General features: G+C 43.7%; 1 protein-coding gene across 6 annotated transcripts in view; it reads left to right on the top strand.

The window, feature by feature from the left end:
• ANKS1A (ankyrin repeat and sterile alpha motif domain containing 1A) overlaps window positions 1-21,674 on the top strand; it is a 164,345-nt gene that overhangs the window by 105,916 nt on the left and 36,755 nt on the right. For all 6 annotated transcript variants that reach the window (XM_045016188.1, XM_045016185.1, XM_045016187.1 and 3 more), the window contains 2 exons: window positions 1,968-2,034; window positions 10,813-10,919. In XM_045016188.1, coding sequence (XP_044872123.1) covers window positions 1,968-2,034; window positions 10,813-10,919 — 174 coding nt within the window. The remainder of the gene's footprint in view (window positions 1-1,967; window positions 2,035-10,812; window positions 10,920-21,674) is intronic.

Below are 21,674 nucleotides of genomic sequence, written 5' to 3'. Positions count from 1 at the left end.
TAGACCTCAAGGCCTCCATAGAAAAAGGCATGTCTATGTGGGCCATTGGGAGTGAAGGGGAGAGAATAATTCAATTCCTTCCTCTCTGGTTTTTACCAGCTGATATTTCAAACTGGTTTTCAAAGCCCCCAATAAAATAGTTCTGACTGTGTTGGGCACATTAGAAATACCCATGACCATGGCTTCTAGGTGCAGTGAATCCTCCTCACACCTTAGTAAAATCCTTGTCTTCTACATATGGTTGCATAATGCCTCTTCCCTGATACAGAGATGTGAGGTGACAAGTGAATTGCCCCATCCACTGTGTATACATGGGAAGGATTGTATTAGAGATCTAACTTGGCAGAAGTCCTTCATGATGAGGGTTTTCAGAGAAGCCTAGGGAATTAAGCTCCCAGCTCCCACTGAATTTCATCGAAGTTGGACATCGAACTCCCTTAGAGCATTTTAGGGCTGGTATCTTCAAAAAAGCCTTTCTCTCTGGGGGTGAGTGCCATCGGGGTAGCAAGCTAAGCAGCTTTCCCAAATGATGACAGTTTCAGATAGGTTGTTTTTGTAAAGCCAGTGAGCAGGTCCAGAGCAATTCAGAACCTTCCCTACCCCTACACTTTTGCTCAAACCTTTCCTTAAGATCCAAATAAGTTCTGTGAATTTTTTTTCCTGTTCTAGTTGCATATCCCTGATCATCTGCATCCCATCCAGCAGCAAGTGCACCAAAATCTTGCAAGAGGGCATTCTCGAGATGTGACCAGAAATCTCATGGGGAGGTGGGGGTTTACTTTTGAGACTTCCTGCATAGCCGTTGTAGGGTTCAACACCCAGATTTCAAACTGAATCTGAGCCTCCTGAGGGTCTCCTACTGCTATTCATGAGGCAATAGCAGGTTGTAATTAAGAGCAGAAAATCTCATTTTAATTACAGTTTCTTCCCTGTGTTACTAATGCCTTAAATTATGGAAGCTGTAAGAATTCTAAGTTTCACTATCCATGCACAAGTTCTTGAGTTTCTCAACCTGGACAGTGAAATTAGCCTGGTAATTTCACAGGGATTTTTTTTGTCTTAAAAAGGTTTCTGTTGGCATTTAAGAAAATGTACAGTAAAACTTCTGTTTGGTCTTTTAGATTCTGTAAAAATCTTAACTTACAAAACTTGAATTTTGGGGCAAATTTGATGAAATAGTCCAGGTCCAAGAAAGAAGGTGGTGAGGGGAGACAGATCCCTGGCAATAAGTTTCCTTCGGTTTTCCTTTGACTTTGATTGAAAATTGAATGGGGTTTGCCTGGAGCTGTAGGCTCTGAGCTGCTTGCTTCTGGGTATAAGGTGGTTTTCTCTTCCCTCTTCCAGGCTGTTAAAGCGTTTATCCCAGAATGCTGCTGCTTTTGCAAACTGCATCTGTTTCAGAGTTTACATTGGCTGTTCAGCCCTGCCTTGTTAGGGTGCCTGAGGCAGGGGAGGGTGGTCAAGAAACAGAGAGGCCAAGTGAAGTGCACCTGCTGCATGCCACGAAAGTATTCGTGTGAACTGCGTTTCTCAGGCTTTCTTCGCTTGGTGAAGGAGGGGTTGCATGTTTGTCAAGGATGGCTTTGGAGGCCTTTTCTCCCCCTCACCCTCCTCTAATAAATCTTGGTGCTCCACAGAGGAGTCTTGTGAGATCCTTCTGTTGATGCAGAAAAATAGGTGGCTTTTCACAGGACAGTAACGGCAGTTGGGAAGGATGGGGGTCTGTGGAGTCCCAAGCCCACCCCCTCTTTCCTTCTTTGATCCATTCATTCTTAAGAAAATCTCCTTTCCAGGCCAAGTTTTAAGGACAGACCCTTATGGGTTGGTGGGGTTCTTAACTTCCCTTCCTTCCCTGTCACCTGGGAACCTTTAGCAGCTGCATGGGGAAAAGCTCCCAAGGCTGCCTCTATCACTTTCTGCTGAGGCTTTAAAAATACTGTGGCAATATACTGTTTTTATATTTTCAGATTGAGAAAATCATGAGCTCCATCGGTGAAGGCATTGACTTTTCTCAGGAACAGCAAAGGATCTCAGGTACTGTGCTCAACTACTGTGTTGTTTTCAAAGCCTGACGTAATGGCAAATCTCTTCTTGTGAGCAGCTTTCTCAATCTGCCTTTGCATTCAGAAGGGAAAACGAATGAGAGGACCAGGATCATAAGTCCAATCTCATAGCTTCTGTGTGTGGCGCTACCACAGCTGTCAGTGTCCTGATTTTGGTGGCCTATCTACCTTTCATGTAGGACCCCCACCTATGTCATATAATGTGAGTAATCTCTTTCTCACAGGCATTGGATGGTGAGAGGGAGGGTTGCAGAGGTTGTAACTGCATACCTAGCAGGAAGGTGAGCTTTGGCTTATTGCCTAATTTAAGACCAAAGTTGACAGACATCATAGAAAGCCCTGTCTTGTGTGTCAAGTGGAAGTTGGCTGCTTTAGATTTGTTGCCTCCTGAGAAATGATAGGCCGTGAGTTGGTTTTTTATGTGGATCGCTGGATGATGTCGTCAGCTCTTGCAGTTTCCTTGAGTCTCCCAGTATTTGGCAGTGTGTTTTTCAAGGCTTGGCTCCTGCAGTCAGGTGATGCCGTCAGAATCTGAGCTGTGAATTTACAAGAAAGGTTTCTAGTCTTTGTGGTGTGAGAGAGGTTCAAAATCTAATTGCAGATAAAAATAACCCCAAACTGATTTTAAAAAGAACTCGTATGTAAGCTTGGCTCAGGACTTGGTGAACTCTTGGGGCAATAGTGTCCAGGGCATGACACCAGCTTGGGCGCTGAGAGGTTGTCTCTAAAGAGCCCCAATGAGAGACTGAAACCTTTTTATGATTTCCAGTTCTTCAGTTGTTACTGATCTCCGTATACCCTCAGAGGAAATCAAACTAGGTTTACTGCTCTGTCCAAAATGTTTGTCTCCAGCTTTTTGTTCTCCTGTGATGGTTGGTGTGACCAGGAGGCATTTTCCTTCATGTGCTCCCAGCCTGCCTGCTTCTTCTGAGGTGTTAATTTGCCAGACCTTCTTCCTTGTAGTATATAGACGTAACATGATCCCTTCTAGACAGAAGAAAAATCCATCTCTTAAATAAGATTAAGATGAAGAAAAACATGAGTGTCTGGGTTCCCAAGACAGCTAAACGAGGTAAGCCCTACAGCAGAGTTCTTGAGAGCAAAAGTTGGATTTAATTTCCTGGGAATTACTCAGTCCATTCTCTCCCCTCCCCTCTCCTCCTAAGCCCAAGAATGGAAAGCCAGAGTGAATTTTTCAGTGCCCATTCGGAGTTGAGTAAGAGAACGCATTTTGTTCTGTAGAGGTTCAATTTAGGCTTTGGTCTCAAACATTTTCTCTCTCGATCTTGTAATCTCACTTAACAAAAATACCCAGATTTAATACAGAGATGAAGGTATCAAGGGTTGCCTCTAAATTCATATCTCCAGCTCTGTCAGCCAGTTGTCTTGTATACTGTGGCAGCCAGCTATGTAAGGAAGTATAAAGAAGTCTCATTTTCCAATCCTGTGTGGCTTGTTTCAGCACCCAGACTCCCTAGAATGAACTTCCTTATTGTCTTCGCGTTGGAGTCTCTTGTAGGCTCCCGCAAATATTCCACAGATTAAATCTATAAATAACATTTCTAGATGCCTTGGAGCAGAAGCCCTTGAACAAAGCTTATATAGGACTCTGCCTTGGAAGGATGGAGGATCCTTTTCAGGCTCTCCAGATGCCAGTCCTGCTCCCTCCCCAGGGAAGACAATGAAAGGCATTGATGCTCGAACATAAAAGATCTTCTCTGCCTCAGGGATGCACTAAAATTCACTGTTACGAAGCCTATGATGGAAAATGATTTTATGGGACGCTCATGATATCTCTGCAGATGGGATAATAAAAAAACTCTCCACTCTTATGTCACTGCCTCTAAATATGAATGGAAGATGGCTAAGGGCATGATAGAATTAGGTAATGAAGCATGCCTTAGTGGTTAAGGCACTGGGCTGGGATTCAGGAGATTTGGTCTCAAGAATTCTCAACTCAGATACAGGCTCCCTGTGTCCTTAGGCCAATAGTTTAATCTTTCTGTAGCTCTGTTCCCCATGTGTAAAGCGGCAGATAATACTTCCTTTCTCTCACCCTCTGCCCTCTCTGAAAGTGTGAGTGTAGTAAGTACTCTATGGGCAGAATTTAGGATGATGCCCATTGCTGGTCAACACTTGTAATGCAGTGGCCATGGCCTTGTTTTGTTGTACGCTTGGCGCTTGGCAGGCTGTTCCTGGCAGACGCTCCAATTTGTCCAAAGATCAGCCTCAAGGATACTCTTTTTCCTTTGGTGTTAGTCAGATGCAGAAGCAGCAAGGGAAGGAAAGTAGTACTGCATGTCTCCAACATAATCTAAGCTGACTTCCTTATGGCAGAGACTTTTCTGTTCCCCTGGATTGCTCCCTAAACACTTATTCTCCCCTCCCACCCCCTGCCTTTAACCAGCAGCAGCCAAAGGGAGGGCTAGTGAAAGCTTCTGTTTGCCTCTGCTCCGGTGTTTTGGAGGAGCAACACATGAGAAAGCGAAGGGGGGCTTCACAGTGAGAAATCCTGCCTTTTGACATTTTCCAAACCCAAAGTGCTGCATTTAAGTGCTTCAGTGGAACAGCATCTCAGCTCCGATAAGGTGCTAATATGTATCTCTGCACATAGTGCACGTCTGCCATAGTAAGCCTTAGCTTACTGCAGTTTGCTGCTTGGGTTTTGCATTGGCCAGGAGGTACCCGTCATTTGTTCCCAGTGGGAGTCTATCCTGTGACTGCTGTAGATCCTTTGCTTACTGATTAGGATTTGCCTCTCAAGTCAAATAGCACTACAGCATGTGTGCGTTGAAATAGGATATAGTTTGGGTCCAATCCAATGGTGACCAGTTAGCATCTTCCTTTGTGACAGCCCCCCTTCGCAGGACTGTTTGTAGCCATAGCCGGGAGTTTGATTGATTGACGTCATTAATGAAGAGGCCTGAGGAGAAGGGATTCCATTTTTGCTTCAGCTATTGTGCAAGGAGATCTTGGTAAAATGGACACTTGTTTTTCAGAAATGGGCTGACACGTGCAGCTGCTTTGTTCTTAACCCATACGTTTTTCTATAGGCTGTGCTGTATTACAGATTTCCTTTAGATCCTCCGTGCAGGAGCTGCTCTAGACACGCAGGGTGGAGAATTGCAGCATTTTTCCAGTAGAAAAGTTTTCCATTTTCTTCTTTTTCCCCTTTCCTTCTCCTTTCCCTCCCACCCCCCAAAATGATTGTTAGTGGCTGGGACCGGGCAAATGCATTGCCAGCCTCTTCCTGCCAGGTGGCATGAGTGCGGCTGTCTTGGAAGTGGTTAGGCCAGACCTAAACCTTTGCATCTCTTTTGTAATTTAACCTGTGTTGTGCAGTATGTCTGCTGAGATGTACTCATGATGCAAGTTGTCTCACGCAGTCAGAGACCGTGACAAGGAGCTCCCCAGGTTTATTTTTACCTCTCCCAGAGCAGATGGTGTTTGGGGAGGGTATCTGTAGTCAAATCCCTGAGTTTCACACCCTGTGGTGCTAGTTTGCCCTGCTCAGTGTGTTATGGAACTAATCTGTTCTGAGCCCCCGCTTTTTTCAGCTGCATTACTGTACTTATCTGATCCTTGTTTTGAAGGGAAGAGACGGCCCAACAGGAAGGGAAGATGGTCCAGTGGTTAGGGCACTAGCCTAGGACTTGGGGGACTGGGGTTCAAATCTCTGCTATACCACAGACTCTCCCTGCGTGATCTTGGGCAAGTCACTTAGCCTCTCTGCCTCAGTTCCCCAGCTGTAAAATGGGGATAATAGCCCTGCCTTGCCTCATGGAGGGGGAGGGGATGCTGTGAGGAATACATTTGAGACAAATGCAGATAGTAAGGTATAGGGGGAGGGATAGCTCAGTGCTTTGAACATTGGCCTGCTAAACCCAGGGTTGTGAGTTCAATCCTTGAGGGGGCCATTTAGGGATCGGCGGCAAAAATCTGTCTGGGGATTGGTCCTGCTGTGAGCAGTGGGTTGGACTAGATGACCTCCTGAGGTCCCTTCCAACCTTGATATTCTATGGTCTAACTATATGGCCCCTGTTACCAAAGAGAGATGGCTTTCTTTTTTTTACAGTGTTTGGGCTAGAACTTATTGCTTAATCAACAGGAGTCAGATTTCTGATTTCCCAGTGGAGTTTGCGGAAGATGACCTATTCTATCCAACCTACTTTTTGGCTGGATCCCAAGGGTGGGGTATCTTAGACCAGGGAAAAAACCTTTCTGTCCAGTTGAAGCATATTCATTGATCTGTGTCTGTAAGTGCTTTTCAATGGCTTGGATGATCAAGAAGTCCCGACTCCTAAAGAGCAATATAGTCTTCACGTCAGTTCCATCTTAAAGCAGTTTTTTGGCCTGGGAACAAAAAGCTTTGTATTGCTTCGACGATTCAGCCTGTGGTCTGTATCCCTGCAGAAGTTGGTGTGTTTTGTGCAGTCTCGCATTTCTTATTTCGACGGCCTGCTCTTGATCATTTCTTATGCAGAGACTTTGCCTTCCAATGTGTTGAAAAGGCAAAAAATATCAGGGATGGGGTAGGGGGGAATGACTTCCTTGATGGAAACTCAACCCCACCACACTGCAGCCCCCTAGCCCACTGCAGCTTTGGCTGCTGGCACTGGGAGGTGAGACTTGTCTGATGCTCGCTGGTTTACAGTGATTTGTCAGGCAGGGTTTTTCTCTCCAAGTCGGAGGAGACGAGTGGTCTCCGCACAATCAATCATCCTGATGTAGGTGGGGGGCTTGGTGTACTGGACAGGGAGTATATCTGGGACTCTAAGAGTTAACTGTGCAGTTAGCTGGAGACACAATCTTGAAATGTGGATGGCATTTTACTGGACAAAGAGGGAGGCTCATTAGCATTCTGCATTTGACTAATCAGTTTTAATCCCAGCAGTGCTCAGCACTGGCTATATTTCCTGCATCTGAGAGAACTAATGGCTAATTGATTTAGATCTCTTTGCCTATATATCCTGATAATGGGCTTGATTTGGTTTATAGCCCACCTTGAGGGACTGGAGGACATTTGGCTAATGGTCTGGCCCATCAGACCCTGTTCCATCCTCCTTTCAGTGCCAATAATTGCTCTGCTTGAAGTTTGGCCCTCCTACCTGTGCCTCTTGCGTCTGAACTGTACTATCAGACTGCAGTGAAGACCAAGAATACAGCCTGTGATTTTCCTGTAGACTTATTATAACATAAATTGGTCATGTCCTCCATTCCAGACAAGCCATGTTAAAACACCCCTTAGACCCCATGCATAAGTACAGTCTACTCTAAGGAAATTTCTTAGGGTTTGGATCATATCCTCCCCAGTGTGGCATCAAGCACACTGTCAGCACTTAACTAACCATTGCCAGGTGCTATTACTTGGGAACGTTTTTTTCCATAACTGGACCCTTCTGGGGGCTCACTCAGCCCTAATACCTTCATGCTTTTAAAGCTTGTTGCATTACCTGGGAAAATGACTACACTATAGGCAGAATTTAATACCTTGGTCCTGTTTTCTTAAGATTGCTAAAGAGCAAGTGTCATCAGAAATACAATTAGTCTATCTCAGGATCGGCAACCTTTCAGAAGTGGTGTGCTGAGTCTTCATTTATTCACTCGGATTTAAGGTTTCGCGTGCCGGTAATACATTTTAACGTTTTTAGAAGGTCTCTTTCTATAAGTCTATAATATATAACTAAACTATTGTTGTATGTAAAGTAAATAAGGTTTTTTAAATGCTTAAGAAGCTTCATTTAAAATTAAATTAAAATGCAGATCCCCCCCAGAGCAGTGGCCAGGACCCGGGCAGTGTGAGTGCCACTGAAAATCAGCTTGCGTGCCGCCTTTGGCACACGTGCCATAGGTTGCCTACCCCTGGTCTATCTACTCTTGTGTTTTTTATATCTGAAACCAAGGCCAGACTCTTAGCAGAATTCATAGCTCTGCATATAATTGTATCAGGGTTGGGGGGAGCTGGTTAGATTTAGGACCTGGAGTCTCTCCACTTTCTCTGTTAACTGGAGTTGTGATCAGACTTCTGTTACAGCTTGTGACCCAAGGAAGCAGTGTAGGGGGCTAATTCACTCTTCTCCCGCTTATAATATGCAGACATAAATTATTCAAGGGCATCTTATGCTTCTCTAAATAATGCTGGCAGACTTCAGATGTTTGATCTCTGGCAACCCAACCCCCCCACTGGTGTTAAATATCCAAAATCCAGCCTCTCCCCCAGACCAGTTTTGCTGGCATCTCAGCGAGTTTAAAGATTTGACTGTCACTCCACTGTTTAAAGGCAGAGAGGTTTGCAAATATACCAAAAGCTGAGTAAATATTTTTAAAAAATCCAAGGAAGGAGCTGACATAGCCTCAGTCTCCCTCACTGATGCCCGGCTGCCTCCAGACACACTTGTATTAGGGCAGCAGGAATTTCTGCACCTTGTACTGGATAAATTCTAAGCAAATTGCAAATCACTTCAAACTGTCAAAGCAAACCGGTAACATTGTGTTTTGAAAACCAAGCCATGTAGCTCATCATTGAGTAAATATTGAAAAGTCGGCAATTTCAGCTTGACAGTTACAAAGCTGCTGTCTCCCTCCCCCCTCTTCTCCTCTCCCTCGGCAGCTTCTATACTGAAGTCTGATCACTGCTGGTACATTAGATGGAAACGCTGGGAGGAGAGGGAGGGGGAGGGAGAGGCAGCGTGAGAGCAAGAGACAGGACTGAGAGTGGAACAGTAAGCGTGGAGCTCACTGCCTTCAGACAAAGCTCTCTGCAAGGGCGCACCATCGATTGCTTGGTACAGACCACAGCTGTCTGGCTGCTTACAGACCAGAAATGACAGTGGGGAAGGATGGAGTCCCTGGGCAAACAGGAGCCTGCTGCTTGAATTCCAGGGTTAGATGCTGTCCCTCTGAACGGACTGTGTTAGGCAAGGGAGACGGAAAGCTTTCTTGAGCTCTGCATCTCGGGTGTGGCAGCGTGCGTTAGAAAGGCTGGCCGGCTCTCTAGAACGTATTGATCACGGCTTGCTTAGCAGAGGAGCTCTCCTGTGGACCAGCGCAGCAATGGGATCCCTGACTCCAAGATCTTTCTGATAACACAGTGAGCTCTGTGTTGTGCAGGCATTGCTGTGGGCTGGGGGTGGGAAGGATGTCTTAGAATGTGCAGAGCGACTTCAGTTGATGAGAAGGTTCAAAGCAAGAAACCCCCGGGTTCCTGGTCCTCTTTATTTTGCACATGCCCTTGAAAGAAGGTTGTGCTAGGAAGCTGGAGAAATTCTGCGTGTCTTGCATACCAAATCCTCTGAGTGGGATGCAAAGGTCGTCTCTGAACTTTTCTTTCCCTGGCATATCTAATGTCTTGAGAATTTCTAGAGGAAAGCAACGAGTTACTGGACTCTTTTCTCAGGGTTGGGGAAGGGAGAGTTTGCCCATATGGTTTCTGTAGGGCATTTGAAGAACGAGTTTCTCATTTATCGAATGGCTGAAAGAAGGTGCCGGGGCATGTCATGGACATGAGCTACTGCAGGAAGAGGGGAGCGTGTGTGTATGTTCGTTTTCCTTTTTATTTTGGCTTAGTTATGGAGCAAAGAACTAAAATGCCTCCTTCCTCAGAGCTGCATTCCATGTGATTGAGTGGCTCGGACTGCAGCGTCTGCATTTAGATGAGAAAAATGAAAGAAGGTCAAATCCAAGCTTGTGCGGAACACCTGGCAGGACAGAATGCATTGGGTGGAAAATGTGCTGATTCCTCTCTCTCTCTCTCTCTCTCACTCTTACCCAATGCTGCAGTGTAGTTAGTCGCTCTGGTCTAGGATGTTGAATCTGGTACCCAGCCCAGCCCAGTCAAAGCAGCCTGCAGGGATGTGGTGCCTCTGGATGGGTGGTAAAATGACAATGCCAGGATTCCTAAACTCAGTCTTGCTGTCACTCGTACCTCTGCTCCTCGTAACAAAATAGCAGAGAGGACCCGTTACCATGGTTTGCCTATTTCGGGACTGTTTAGGGAAAAAAAGTATAAACTCTTCCTATCTTCTGCTGCAGTTTGTGTGCTTTATTTCTGTCTTGCATGTCTTCCTGTGGACAGCTGTTCTCTAGTCTGGCTGCTGCTACCGCTTTTCTGAAAGTCCGTCGTGTCTGTTTGTCTCTCTCTCAGCTGCATGAAGATGTATTTTCTCTCTAGCTGCTTTGTGCCTCCAGTACTAATGGCCCTTCTCACTGGCCTGGCGTACAGAATATTGCACCTGAAGTTGCATGGACGAAAGGACTCGCGCGGCTGTATGTATTTGTGAGCGCTTTCTCGCCATGGTCTTGCACCTGCACTTCTGACGTGGGATGCCTTGGGTGAAAGTTTGCTGCCTGCTGAGATGAGACAAGGATTTGATCAGCATCCCTCTGGGGGCTGGGCTTCGCTCGTATGCTTGGCAAGAAACATGCGGAAGCCCAGAAAGCCATGGTCCCCTGCGTGTAATGCCATGGTCCCCGAAAGGGTTCTAAACAGCTTACTCTTGCAGGATGTTTTTGAGTATACCTGGGATACAAATTAAAGCCTCAGTCTGTGGGCAGCACCAGGAGCTTATTGTCCATGGTCTGTGTGTGCAAGAAGAGTTGTCTACTCTCTCACTTGTACTGTGGTCATAGTTTGGCTTCTTTACAATAGTGACTATGATGTGGCAATGCCATCTGTCTTCCTCAGAGTGCCGCTGCTACCGACTTAACGGTTTTTCCCTTTTCAAGCGTCTGCCGATTCCTCTCTCGTCAGGTTCGCGGATGCTGGAGCAGAGCGTCGGGGAGTGGCTGGAGTCCATCGGCCTGCAGCAGTATGAGAGTAAGCTGCTTTTGAACGGCTTTGACGATGTCCGCTTCCTGGTAAGTAGCTATGTGGGTTTTTTTCCCAGCATCCATTAACTTGTTACAAGGCCCTATGTAATCTGCAGCAAACTGGACCTATGTTCTGTACCAAGGACTCTTGGATTCTGTGGCACTCCAATGAAGCAGCTGCTGGAGGTTCAGGAGATAAATTAAGGAAACATGGAGGCGTATCTTGGATTATTCATTTTCATATTTAATTGCAGCTAAATCGTATTTATCTGCACTCATCAGCAGTGGGGGAGCTATTCCATGCATAAGGGGGTGGCATATAAGATCGTTTTGGATAAGCGGATTTACAGAAAAAACAGAAACCGACAGCACTGGCACCAGATATCTCCCAACTTCCCTGTAGACAGGATATCTATACCCTTCTTCCCACATCCTGGGGACCCCTAAGACTGACTGTCTGGTATATTGTGTTCAGTTGAACCAGAGCTTCTAGCTTTTTCCAGACAGATGCTAAGACTTCTGGCTAGGAGGGAATGCTTAAAGAAAATCTGTTGTTTGCTTCCCCAGTTGTCAAGTTCTCGCAGAAGTCAGGAGTCTAATCTCTGGGCCTCATGCAACTCTGAGTTGGATTGGGGTCTCTCACCTGTGCATGTAGCATTCCCCTCACCATTAAGTGTAATTAAAACAAATCTAAATGAAATTCTTTTGAAATGAAGGCAACAGGATATGTCTGGATTTCCCAGTCGTACAGGGAAGCTTGAACTAAGGGCACACTTACAACAGGCATCCCCCACTCCCAAGTGGCCTCTTGAGAGTATCCTCAAGGTTTACATTGGCTTAGGTTAGCCTTTAAAGATGAACCTCTAGCAGGCAACCAGTCTTTGCTGGTCTTTTAGGTGGACTCTTAAAGGTCAACTGCAGCTGACATGTGGCCTAGAGAGGTGCCCTCAAAGTGGAGTCCAGAAAGTGTTTTTTGCTTGTGAGTTAGCCCTCAGGGATAGCCAGGCTTGGCTTCTCTGCCTTTGCTGGAGAACTGGAAAATGAGGGTCAAATATTATTTATATGTATTGCCTTTGTGCCTAGGAACCCTAGTCACGGGTCAGGAGCCCTTTGTAAAAACAGTCCCTGCCCCAGAGAGCTTAAAATCTAAGTAGTGTCCTCCCAAGCTGCTGCTTTCCTCAGGGCATGTCAGGAGAGGATGTTGTCACTCCATCCTCTTGGCTTTGCTAAACCTTGTTAGTGTAATTTAAACCCATTTTAATAGTTGAAGATGGAAGCGAAGCCAAGTTAAAGTCTATTCTGAGTGTGGAGAGAACTGCAGCTCGGGCTTCAGTCCACTTTAATGTCATTATCCCGCTCCAGTCCACCTGCAAAATCAGCCAAGTTGAGACATGATGGCTCTACTGCTAAGAAAGGGGGAGGAAATAACTGGTTTTTTAAAAAGAAAAATAAAGGGCATAATACAACTTTACTTGCTTTGCAGTTCACCTTTAAATCACTTGTATATCTAAGGTCAGTATTGCCACATCCAGAGTATGGTGCTATAGCATGAAATGTGTGGCTAATGCCAAGGTAACATAAGTGTCAATGTCTCCACTCTGTGCTAACCGGGAGCATTCTCCTGGAGGTGGAGCTCATTCCTTATAACCGCAGGGTTCTGGTCTGCTCTTGATTTGATGAAGAGAAACACAGCGGCTTTGCTGGAAGAAAGGGTGTTCCAAGGGGAACTGTGGACCATGCAAGACAAGTACAATAATGCATTTGCAAATGGAGGACTTCTAATATGGTGCACACTGTTCAGAAAGTCAGTAGGGCTAGTTCAGTCTTCTGTCGCTGAGAGGAAGTTGCTGGTGCTCTCAGAACTGCTTTCGTGCAGATGACAGTGGTGTACAATACTGGGGTGCTAGATTACTGCAGTGAGTTTGACAAAGGCGGATTCCAAAGCGCCATGCGTGCGAGGGAATTAATCGTGTTTGTGGTCTGAGTGGAGCCTTTCACCCACTTGTGAGCCTGGAACACAGCAGCCGTTCAGTGCTGCACGAGGTACTTTGGGAGGTGAGAGGGAGAGGTGGGAAGACTCGCCTTCCCTGTGGTTTCAACTGGAGAATTTTGTGAGGCAGAAGATAATTACCTGGTTGGGCGGTAGCCTGGACTACAGGATAAACATTCCCATGAATGACATGGGGCTTTGAAGGTGCACTTGTATACTATAAATATAGCGCTCTTACCCAGCAGATTTGCTTCCTGTGAGTATTCAGTCAGGTCTCTTTGCTTCTGTGGCAAATGACTTTTTCATTCCCTTTGCTTCCGGCTAGCTCTGCAGAGCCAATGCAGCTCTAAGACGGTGTCAGATTTTACTGTAGCTCATGCATCTTCAACGGAGCGTCTGTATTGGCCACAGCGCATTGTCCATCTATCCATCTCCAGGTGGACATTTTATCTCAGCCCCTCATATGTAGGTCTCTTCCTATGACCACAGATCACTCTTGTCTTTAGCGTCTTTCTTTGTTTCCCCCGTGTAAGATTTTTCCCCTCTGTTTGCCTTTCTATGAAGATTATAATTAGAGTGAGTTTGTTTAATTTTACTCTGACCTTTTTGTGCCGCTTGGCTATCCTGTGTAAATGAAACGGTCCCATTGTAGGCTGTCTGCAGTACCTTGGACAGCTCCGCCAGGCAACAGTGCGTAGATAGAAGAATTATCAGCCTTTGCCAATTTCACCCGGACTGTGTAGTTTGAAGAAGCTGTGTGTCCATTAACCCTTCAGCTTCCTGAAGCATTGGGCGCTCTCGTGTTTCTGGTAGTGTTCACATTAGCAGTGTGCCTAGTGGTGAGAACCGGGCTGGGGCTCATTAGGCTCCTTCCAAAGATTTGACATGGATGTGAGATGGGGCAATTTGATTGACCTCTGTGCTGCTTTACTCATGTGTAAAATACATACCTCTTGTGGGCCGTAAGACTTACTGTTCTTGCAGGCTTGTGGTGCTAGCATCTCTGCCCTTCTTTCTTTTATTGTTGCTAGTGCCACATTGTGTGGTTGCTCTGGAGATGGTAATGGGTCCCCTGTTCAGATAATTTGATGGTGGTTTGGCTTTTGTGAAATGGGTGGCTGAGCCTCAGTCTAGGCCCTAGTGCATAGGTGCCTCTGTCCCCACACCACGGCTACCAGGCGTGGCACTAGTTGACACTGTGGTGCTAGTCTTTGTATAAAGGGCAAATGTTGAGTGGGCATGGAAGTGAACTATCCTCTTGTCCCCCAGAGAGGATCCCTTGAGGTCAAGGTTGGGCACATAAGGGGAAACTCTTACTTCCGCTGTGCCTGTCTTGAATGACTAGAGCCCTTCGCTCTCTAGAACTCAGCCCAGCATAAGGTAGCAAAGAATCTAATTTAAACCCTAGCTACTGGTGTTGCTTCTTTGTTACTTGTCCCTCGTTACCAGTGAGCAATTAGTGGGATCCATGTTAGGGCTGGGTTGCCTTTCCTTTGACTGATTGGAGCTTGAAGCTGGTACAGTAAGCACAGTAGGAATGTACAGGTCTTAAAATTCTTCTCCACTTCTTGTTCCAATTTGTTTTCTTGATGCTCATTCATAGCGCAAAGCCATCAGGCGCTGTACATATGAGGGACAGATTATTTAGGAGTATTTTTTCAGTGATGGATTTGCACTACATCAGATTGAATTATTAAAGAGGTGGTAGATGTTAGCGTTTGGAAGTCTAACGCAATGGAGTTCTCAAAGGTTTCTGATATGTTTGTTAGCCCCCACAGAATCAGCCTGTACATGACTCTTCTCCATGACTGAAGGTTTCCTTTATTAACCAGCCTAATTTTTCAGCTCTAATGAAGAATGTTTCAAACTGAAGAGGGATTTTTTTTTCTTGAGTTCTTAAGTAGTTTTTATGTGAGGATTAATCCTGATTAGAGCCTCAGAAGTGAGCCTCGAAATATTCAGTGTAAAGAGTAGGAAAGAATGCTGGGTAATGGCTTACAAATTGCCAGATGGGCTATAAGGCTAATTAAGTTTTAGTAACAAAAATTAAAAAGTTGGCATCTTTTGATATTGAAATGTTCTTGTTGCTTATATTAGATGCTGCATCACATTATCCAAAGTAGATCATGTTGCAGTTTTGTTTTAAGTATGCAGAGAATGTTTCCCTGGATGCCTTAATCCCCAGGTGGCCCATTTGTGAGCAAATAACAGCTTCTTAAACGTTGGGTAAGCAAGAAAACATCAGAAGAACAAACAGTTACATGTGTAACTGCTGCCAATCTGTCATATGGTTATAGCGTCCCAGAGCATCTATTTAGTCTAATTTCCCTTTGAAAGGTGTTCAGTTTACAGCCCTGGTTTAAAGGAGACTTTAAAAAAATATTCTAACAAAACTACAGCCTGTCCTGGGGTGACAGGAAGTAAATCCAATCTGTGCTTGTACAATTTCATTTGGCAGTATTACTTCGTTTGAGCAAAATTAAACATTACAATATGGAAGAGAACACAAAGCTGTTTCAGTGTATTCTGGAGCAGAGAAAACCATTTGTAGTAAGTTTCAGTGAATGTTGTGTGGAGTTGAGGGAGGTTATTTAGGGGTTGAGGAAGAAGGGTTATTTATACAACAGAGTTCATTGCCCATGACGGTAAGATGACCTGATCACTGCAAATGGCTTCCCATGGGAAGAATAAGTAGAAGTAAAAACTCAGTAAGATCACTTAAGGAAACAAAGGGCTCCCAAATGTCACCAATGTGCAGTTAAGAAAGAGGGTCTCTGGATATCTCAGGGTGCGATCTCATATGCGAGGCAGTGTTGGCTGGGTCAGTACTTCAGTGGGAGTCCTTCAGGGAAAATCCAGGTAGTGCAGGAGCTGGCATCTCAGTAGGTGATGCCTTTCCCATTAAATCAATACTGAACCAGCACCCCCTGTGGTGGCAGCAGAGACTGTGCTGTGACAGGGATGATTTTTTGAATAAAATGCAAAACCAGGGTCCTGAAAACCTTGGGCTGCCAAAACTCCTGTGATGCTTTTCAGAAAAGCAGTATTAGCCCCCAGGTGTCCTAGTTGCATACCAGCTTGGGTAATTACTGTTCACCTACAATTCAGTTGGATCAAGTATTCTTAAATTGCCATTCTAAACCACCGTGCAGCATTGTTCGATATTTGCTTTGATCCAAGGATGGGTGTGAAATGATTTCTGAATATGTAGCATGTTAATCATTTTGGGAAGAAAGGTGTTCCATGAATGTAATAGATTTTTAGATTAGATGTTACTGATCTAATCTGGGAAGGCAGGAGGGCTCAGGGGGTTGGGATTGAGTTTATTTCTGGAGTTTCCAAGAATAGCAATCACGTTGCTTTCACAAGACCAGAGATCAGTAGGTGACCCACAGCCAGCCTCCCTCGCTGGTCTGCAGATGTACAATCAGCCGTATTGCTGCAGTCTAGTAACAGCTCTGTGAAAATCATATCTCCAGCAGTGTAGTGGGGAATCAATGCGAGCTGAAAGGAGGTGGTCAGTTAATCTGGGAATCAGCACGTTTTCCCCTCTCGAGGTGCACTTATGCCTTTTAATGAGTGTTGCTGAACACAAAAAGAGTCTTTGGAGAGCTCTCTTTCCCCAGATTTATCATGAGGAGACAACAGTGTGAAACATAAACTGTAATGTGAGCCATGAACCTTTTATAGGTTTTCCAATAAAAAGAAAAGATGGAGTCCATTTTAGTGAAAAGCTGTGATGTACTGCAACTGAGGAGCAGAGATTTCTCCCAGTGGCTCTGCTTTTAAGGCTCTGGTTTAGGAATGGAAAACTTCTGCTTATAGCTATGTGTAGAACCTGGGCTTTCTATGTCAGGAGGCTGCTTGGCTTCTGCCATTGCTCAGTCCCACTTTGATGAGAGCTGGTGAAATATAACATTTACTGCATAGGATTATAGTCAATCTCTCACCTGAACACAGGGTGGATTTGATTTAAATCATTAGTCAGGATTTAATCATGGATTTCTACATAAAAGTGCATTCTTGTTGGTTGTTATAACCTTAATACATATTCCTCACAACTCAGATAGATGTAGGTTTCGTTTTTAGAAGGTATACACTACATTTTTAAGTGATTTATTTTGAAAACTTTTCTGATTAGTTTTACAGCTATATCAGAAAATGAGTGATTGGTTATTTTATTTACCAAAGGTAATTGAAGCAGATATTTATGAAGGCATTGAGAGTTGAATTATCTCCAATTCAGCAGGTTAATCATTAATATTTGGAGGATTTTCTTGCCATGCTGTATTAGGAGGAGAACATCACCAGACGGACGTTTTAAATTGTTTTATTTAACTAAAACAACAATGTTATGTGTTCTGGATTTTTTTCTTCAACAGCAAACACATAATAATCTAACAAAACAAGCATAGAATTTTTTAATTTAAACATTCATGTTTTTTAAAATCAGGTTTGTTTTTGTTAAAATTGTTTAACTAAAATAGTTAAATGAAATATTTAAAAACAAAAAACAAATTAAATTGACTGTCAGTCAGGTCAATGTGAGAAACTTAAAATATTGGCTTCTTTAGCTAACTCGGTCATCTTCACCTTCATTTTCCTGTTTGTTCATAATCTGGAAAAGAAAAACCAAGCTTTCCTGCTTTTTCAGGTCCCAAATGATTTCTCAATTTGGAACAAATTAGTCCAAAGGAAGAAAATATTCTTTCTACGCCAATAGAAGAAGCTATTGCTGTTAAAAGTGAGATTATCACTTCAACAGTCTCTGAATCCAAGTGCTTAAGTGACTTCCACCAGTTCACTGGTGTGACTTTAAAACATCATCAGCAAACATATTTCTTGAATGAACATAAGAACGGCCATACCGGGTCAGACCAAAGGTCCATCTAGCCCAGTATCTGTCTACCGACAGTGGCCAATGCCAGGTGCCCCAGAGGGAGTGAACCTAACAGGCAATGATCAAGTGATCTCTCTCCTGCCATCCATCTCCATCCTCTGACGAACAGAGGCTAGGGACACCATTCTTACCCATTCTGGCTAATAGCCATTTATGGACTTAACCACCATGAATTTATCCAGTCCCCTTTTAAACATTGTTATAGTCCTCGCCTTCACAACCTCCTCAGGTAAGGAGAAGAACTTCCTTTTATTTGTTTTAAACTTGCTGCCTATTAATTTCATTTGGTGACCCCTAGTTCTTGTATTATGGGAATAAGTAAATAACTTTTCCTTATCCACTTTCTCAACATCACTCATGATTTTATATACCTCTATCATATCCCCCCTTAGTCTTCTCTTTTCCAAGCTGAAAAGTCCTAGCCTCTTTAATCTTTCCTCGTATGGGACCCTCTCTAACCCCCTAATCATTTTAGTTGCCCTTTTCTGAACCTTTTCTAGTGCTAGAATATCTCTTTTGAGGTGAGGAGACCACATCTGTACACAGTATTCGAGATGTGGGCGTACCATGGATTTATATAAGGGCAATAATATATTCTCAGTCTTGTTTTCTATCCCCTTTTTAATGATTCCTAACATCCTGTTTGCTTTTTTGACCGCCTCTGCACACTGCGTGGACATCTTCAGAGAACTATCCACGATGACTCCAAGATCTTTTTCCTGACTCGTTGTAGCTAAATTAGCCCCCATCATGTTGTATGTATAGTTGGGGTTATTTTATCCAATGTGCATTACTTTACATTTATCCACATTACATTTCATTTGCCATTTGGTTGCCCAATCACTTAGTTTTGTGAGATCTTTTTCTTATTCTTATTCCCAAACTGGGTCTCCTTTACGGCCTGCTGCCATTATAGGTTTTCCCTTCTAGTGAGAAAATCGTATGGTAGATCTCAAATCAATGAAAGTTACACTCAGAAAGACCTCAAGACTTCTGGAATGTGCCGCTCAAACAATTTCACTTTTGTTTCTAGTCCCTTCTCACATTTATCTCCAGACTTCTTCTCCTTGTCCAGATCTATTCCACCCCCAATAATCTTCTATTCATTGAACTTTTTGAAACTTTGCACTTTTAGAGAGAGGTAAGGGATTGACTCTGTGTACACAAATTTGCAGAGGGACAATAGGGTTGAGGTCTGTTATTTCTCACCTCTATGTATTATTTACTTAAAAGCATTTTTGCTGTTAACAAGCATGTTATCTCTGGAGACACAGTTATCTCTGGATAACTGCAAAACTAAGCATCTCTGATGGTATCTTCTAGACTAAGCACTGAATTCCATTGGGTAGATAGAAAGATTAACCTAAATAATCTATACAGAAGCCCCTGGAACCCCATAAGATTGGGTCTCCTAATCCATGAACTATTGGAACTCATTTACAAAACTTTTTTTAAACATTACATGAATATATTGTCTCATACTATAGAATTAGAATTTATAATCAGTATTCCATGATGAGAGATCTTTGAGCTTAGCTTAGTGTATCTTAATTAAAACTATCTTTAGATAGGTTTTTTCCTCAAAGCATTTTATAAAAAAAAATCTGATTTAAATAAAAAAAAATCCAATTTTTGAATATATATTTTTTAAAATAATTGATTTTTATTCACCCTGCCTGAACACTATTTGGAATCCAGAAAGAAATGGGCTTTCGTGGAGGAACACAGATTTCTTTGGGGATTAATTATTTGTTGATTTTCATAAACCAGCAACGACATATACAAAAGAATAAATAACTTACAGCTTGTATATGTTTCCAAATATTGCATGCTTCATGGGCTTTCCAATAGAATTGTGCAATTTTGTAACTTGTCAAATCTGCAAGATCAGACAATACTCGACCTAACATGTTAAGATGGGGGTAACAGTAATAAAATAGAAGACAGACATGAATAGCGAGATGTATGCAATGTTGTTGTAGCTGTGTCAGTCCCAGGATATTAGAGAGACAAGGTACCCTTAAATTCCTAGGAGAATTGTGGTCTGGGTTCGTCTTAGAGTTCTTTATAGTAGGTGGTGTCGAGAGTTGTCGGTTGGCCTCGCTAACATAGTCATCGTGGTTGAGAACTATGATGGCGTTCCCTTGGTCTGCTGGTTTGGTCACTACCAGGAGTTTAAGGATATCATCAAATCTTTACACAAACAACTCCAAGAGAAATGCTACAAACTCATTCCCCACGAACTCACCTCAGAGATCTTCTACATGCTTCCCAAGATACACAAAGAAGTGAACGCTGGCAAAACTATCATATGCTGGCCACAGCCCTCTTACTGAAGGTATATCAAGACTCATGGAAGCCATCCTCAAACCACTCAGTGCACAAAGGACCGACTTCCTCACAAACCCCGCAACATTAACAACTACACTCAGAACACCATTCTTGTCACCGTGGATGTCACTTCCTTACCCACAAACATCCCTCATAATGACGGCATAACTGCATTATCTTGTAAATATTTGAGACAGGGACAACGCTCAGATATCCACCCAACACACATCACCCAACTCATCCATTTCTTCCTCACCCATAACAATTTTACGTTCAACAAAAAACACTGTCTAAACGATGGGGTCAGCCATGGGTTCTAGGCTGGCTCCTTAATACGCTAACCTCTTCATGGGCACCTTGAAGAATTTCTGGACAAATGCACCCTGAAACCAATGAGATACCTGAGATATATCAGTTATGATTTCATCCTCTAGACAGTCAACTGAAACTCCCTCATAGATTTCCATCACAATTTCAACAACCACCACCCGTCCATTAAACTCTTTGGAACACTCCCACACTAGTATAAGCTTCTTGGTATAAGCTATACCATGATCAGTGTCAGCAGTGGAACCCTACAGACAACTATATACAAAAAACCCACAGATCACCCCACCTACCTTCATAGATCCAGTAACCACCCCCAACACACCAAGAAATCTGTTATCTACAGCTATGCACTCAGATACCACAGAGTGTGCTCCAAGGAGGAAGTCAGGGATATGCATCTTAACATACTCAAAATCGTCTTCACCAAACAAAGACATCACACCAGAGAAGATCACATAATGGATCAGGCCACCCAAATGTCCTCAGAACCAGCTTAAATACAGAAATAAAACCTCCTTTGACTGTATACCTCTATTGTCACCTACCACTTCACACTGGAACACATATGGGGTATTGTCAAATAATTATAACCCAAACTCAATGGGGACCCCATCCTGAAAGAATCTTTCCTGAGCCCCCTCTTCTGGCCTTCAAACAACCCCCTCTCCCCCAGCCTCTCCAAGCTCATTATCAGAAGCAAGCTCCCCACAGACCAAGACACATCAACTCAAAGCAACATTAGATCCTGTCAGAAGAAAAGAAGCATAACCTGCAGACCTATCTCAAATGCTACACTGATCAATGCACCCCACAACGTACTTTTCAAGATTCATGCATCTTAGACATGCCTGCCACATCGTGTAGTGTATCTCATCCAGTACACTAAATGCCCCAATAACAACTATGCGGGTAAAACCAGACAATCACTATGTTCTCGAATGAACTCACACAGGAAAATGGTAGACACAAACTCCCTATTACCTGTGAAAGAACACTTTCCACAAAGCCATCACTCTGTATCTGACCTCTCAGTCCTCATCCACAAAGGAAACCTGCACAACACTTTCAAAAGATGAGCTTAAATTAATAATTCTGCTAGTCACTAAAAATCATGGTCTTAATAAAGACATTGGATTTCTGGCTTATTACAGCAATCTGTAACCCACTAACTCCGCTTTTTGTCATATGACTAAAGGGGAGTGAATGGGCCATTCACCTTTAATGGTCCCTTAGCACATAGTTTAGCATAAGT

This window comes from Mauremys mutica, chromosome 4 (genome assembly GCF_020497125.1).
Source record: "Mauremys mutica isolate MM-2020 ecotype Southern chromosome 4, ASM2049712v1, whole genome shotgun sequence".
NCBI classification, from domain to species: domain Eukaryota; kingdom Metazoa; phylum Chordata; order Testudines; family Geoemydidae; genus Mauremys; species Mauremys mutica.
The sequence above is the reverse complement of the archived record's forward strand: the minus strand, read 5'-3'. Positions and strand labels throughout refer to the sequence as shown.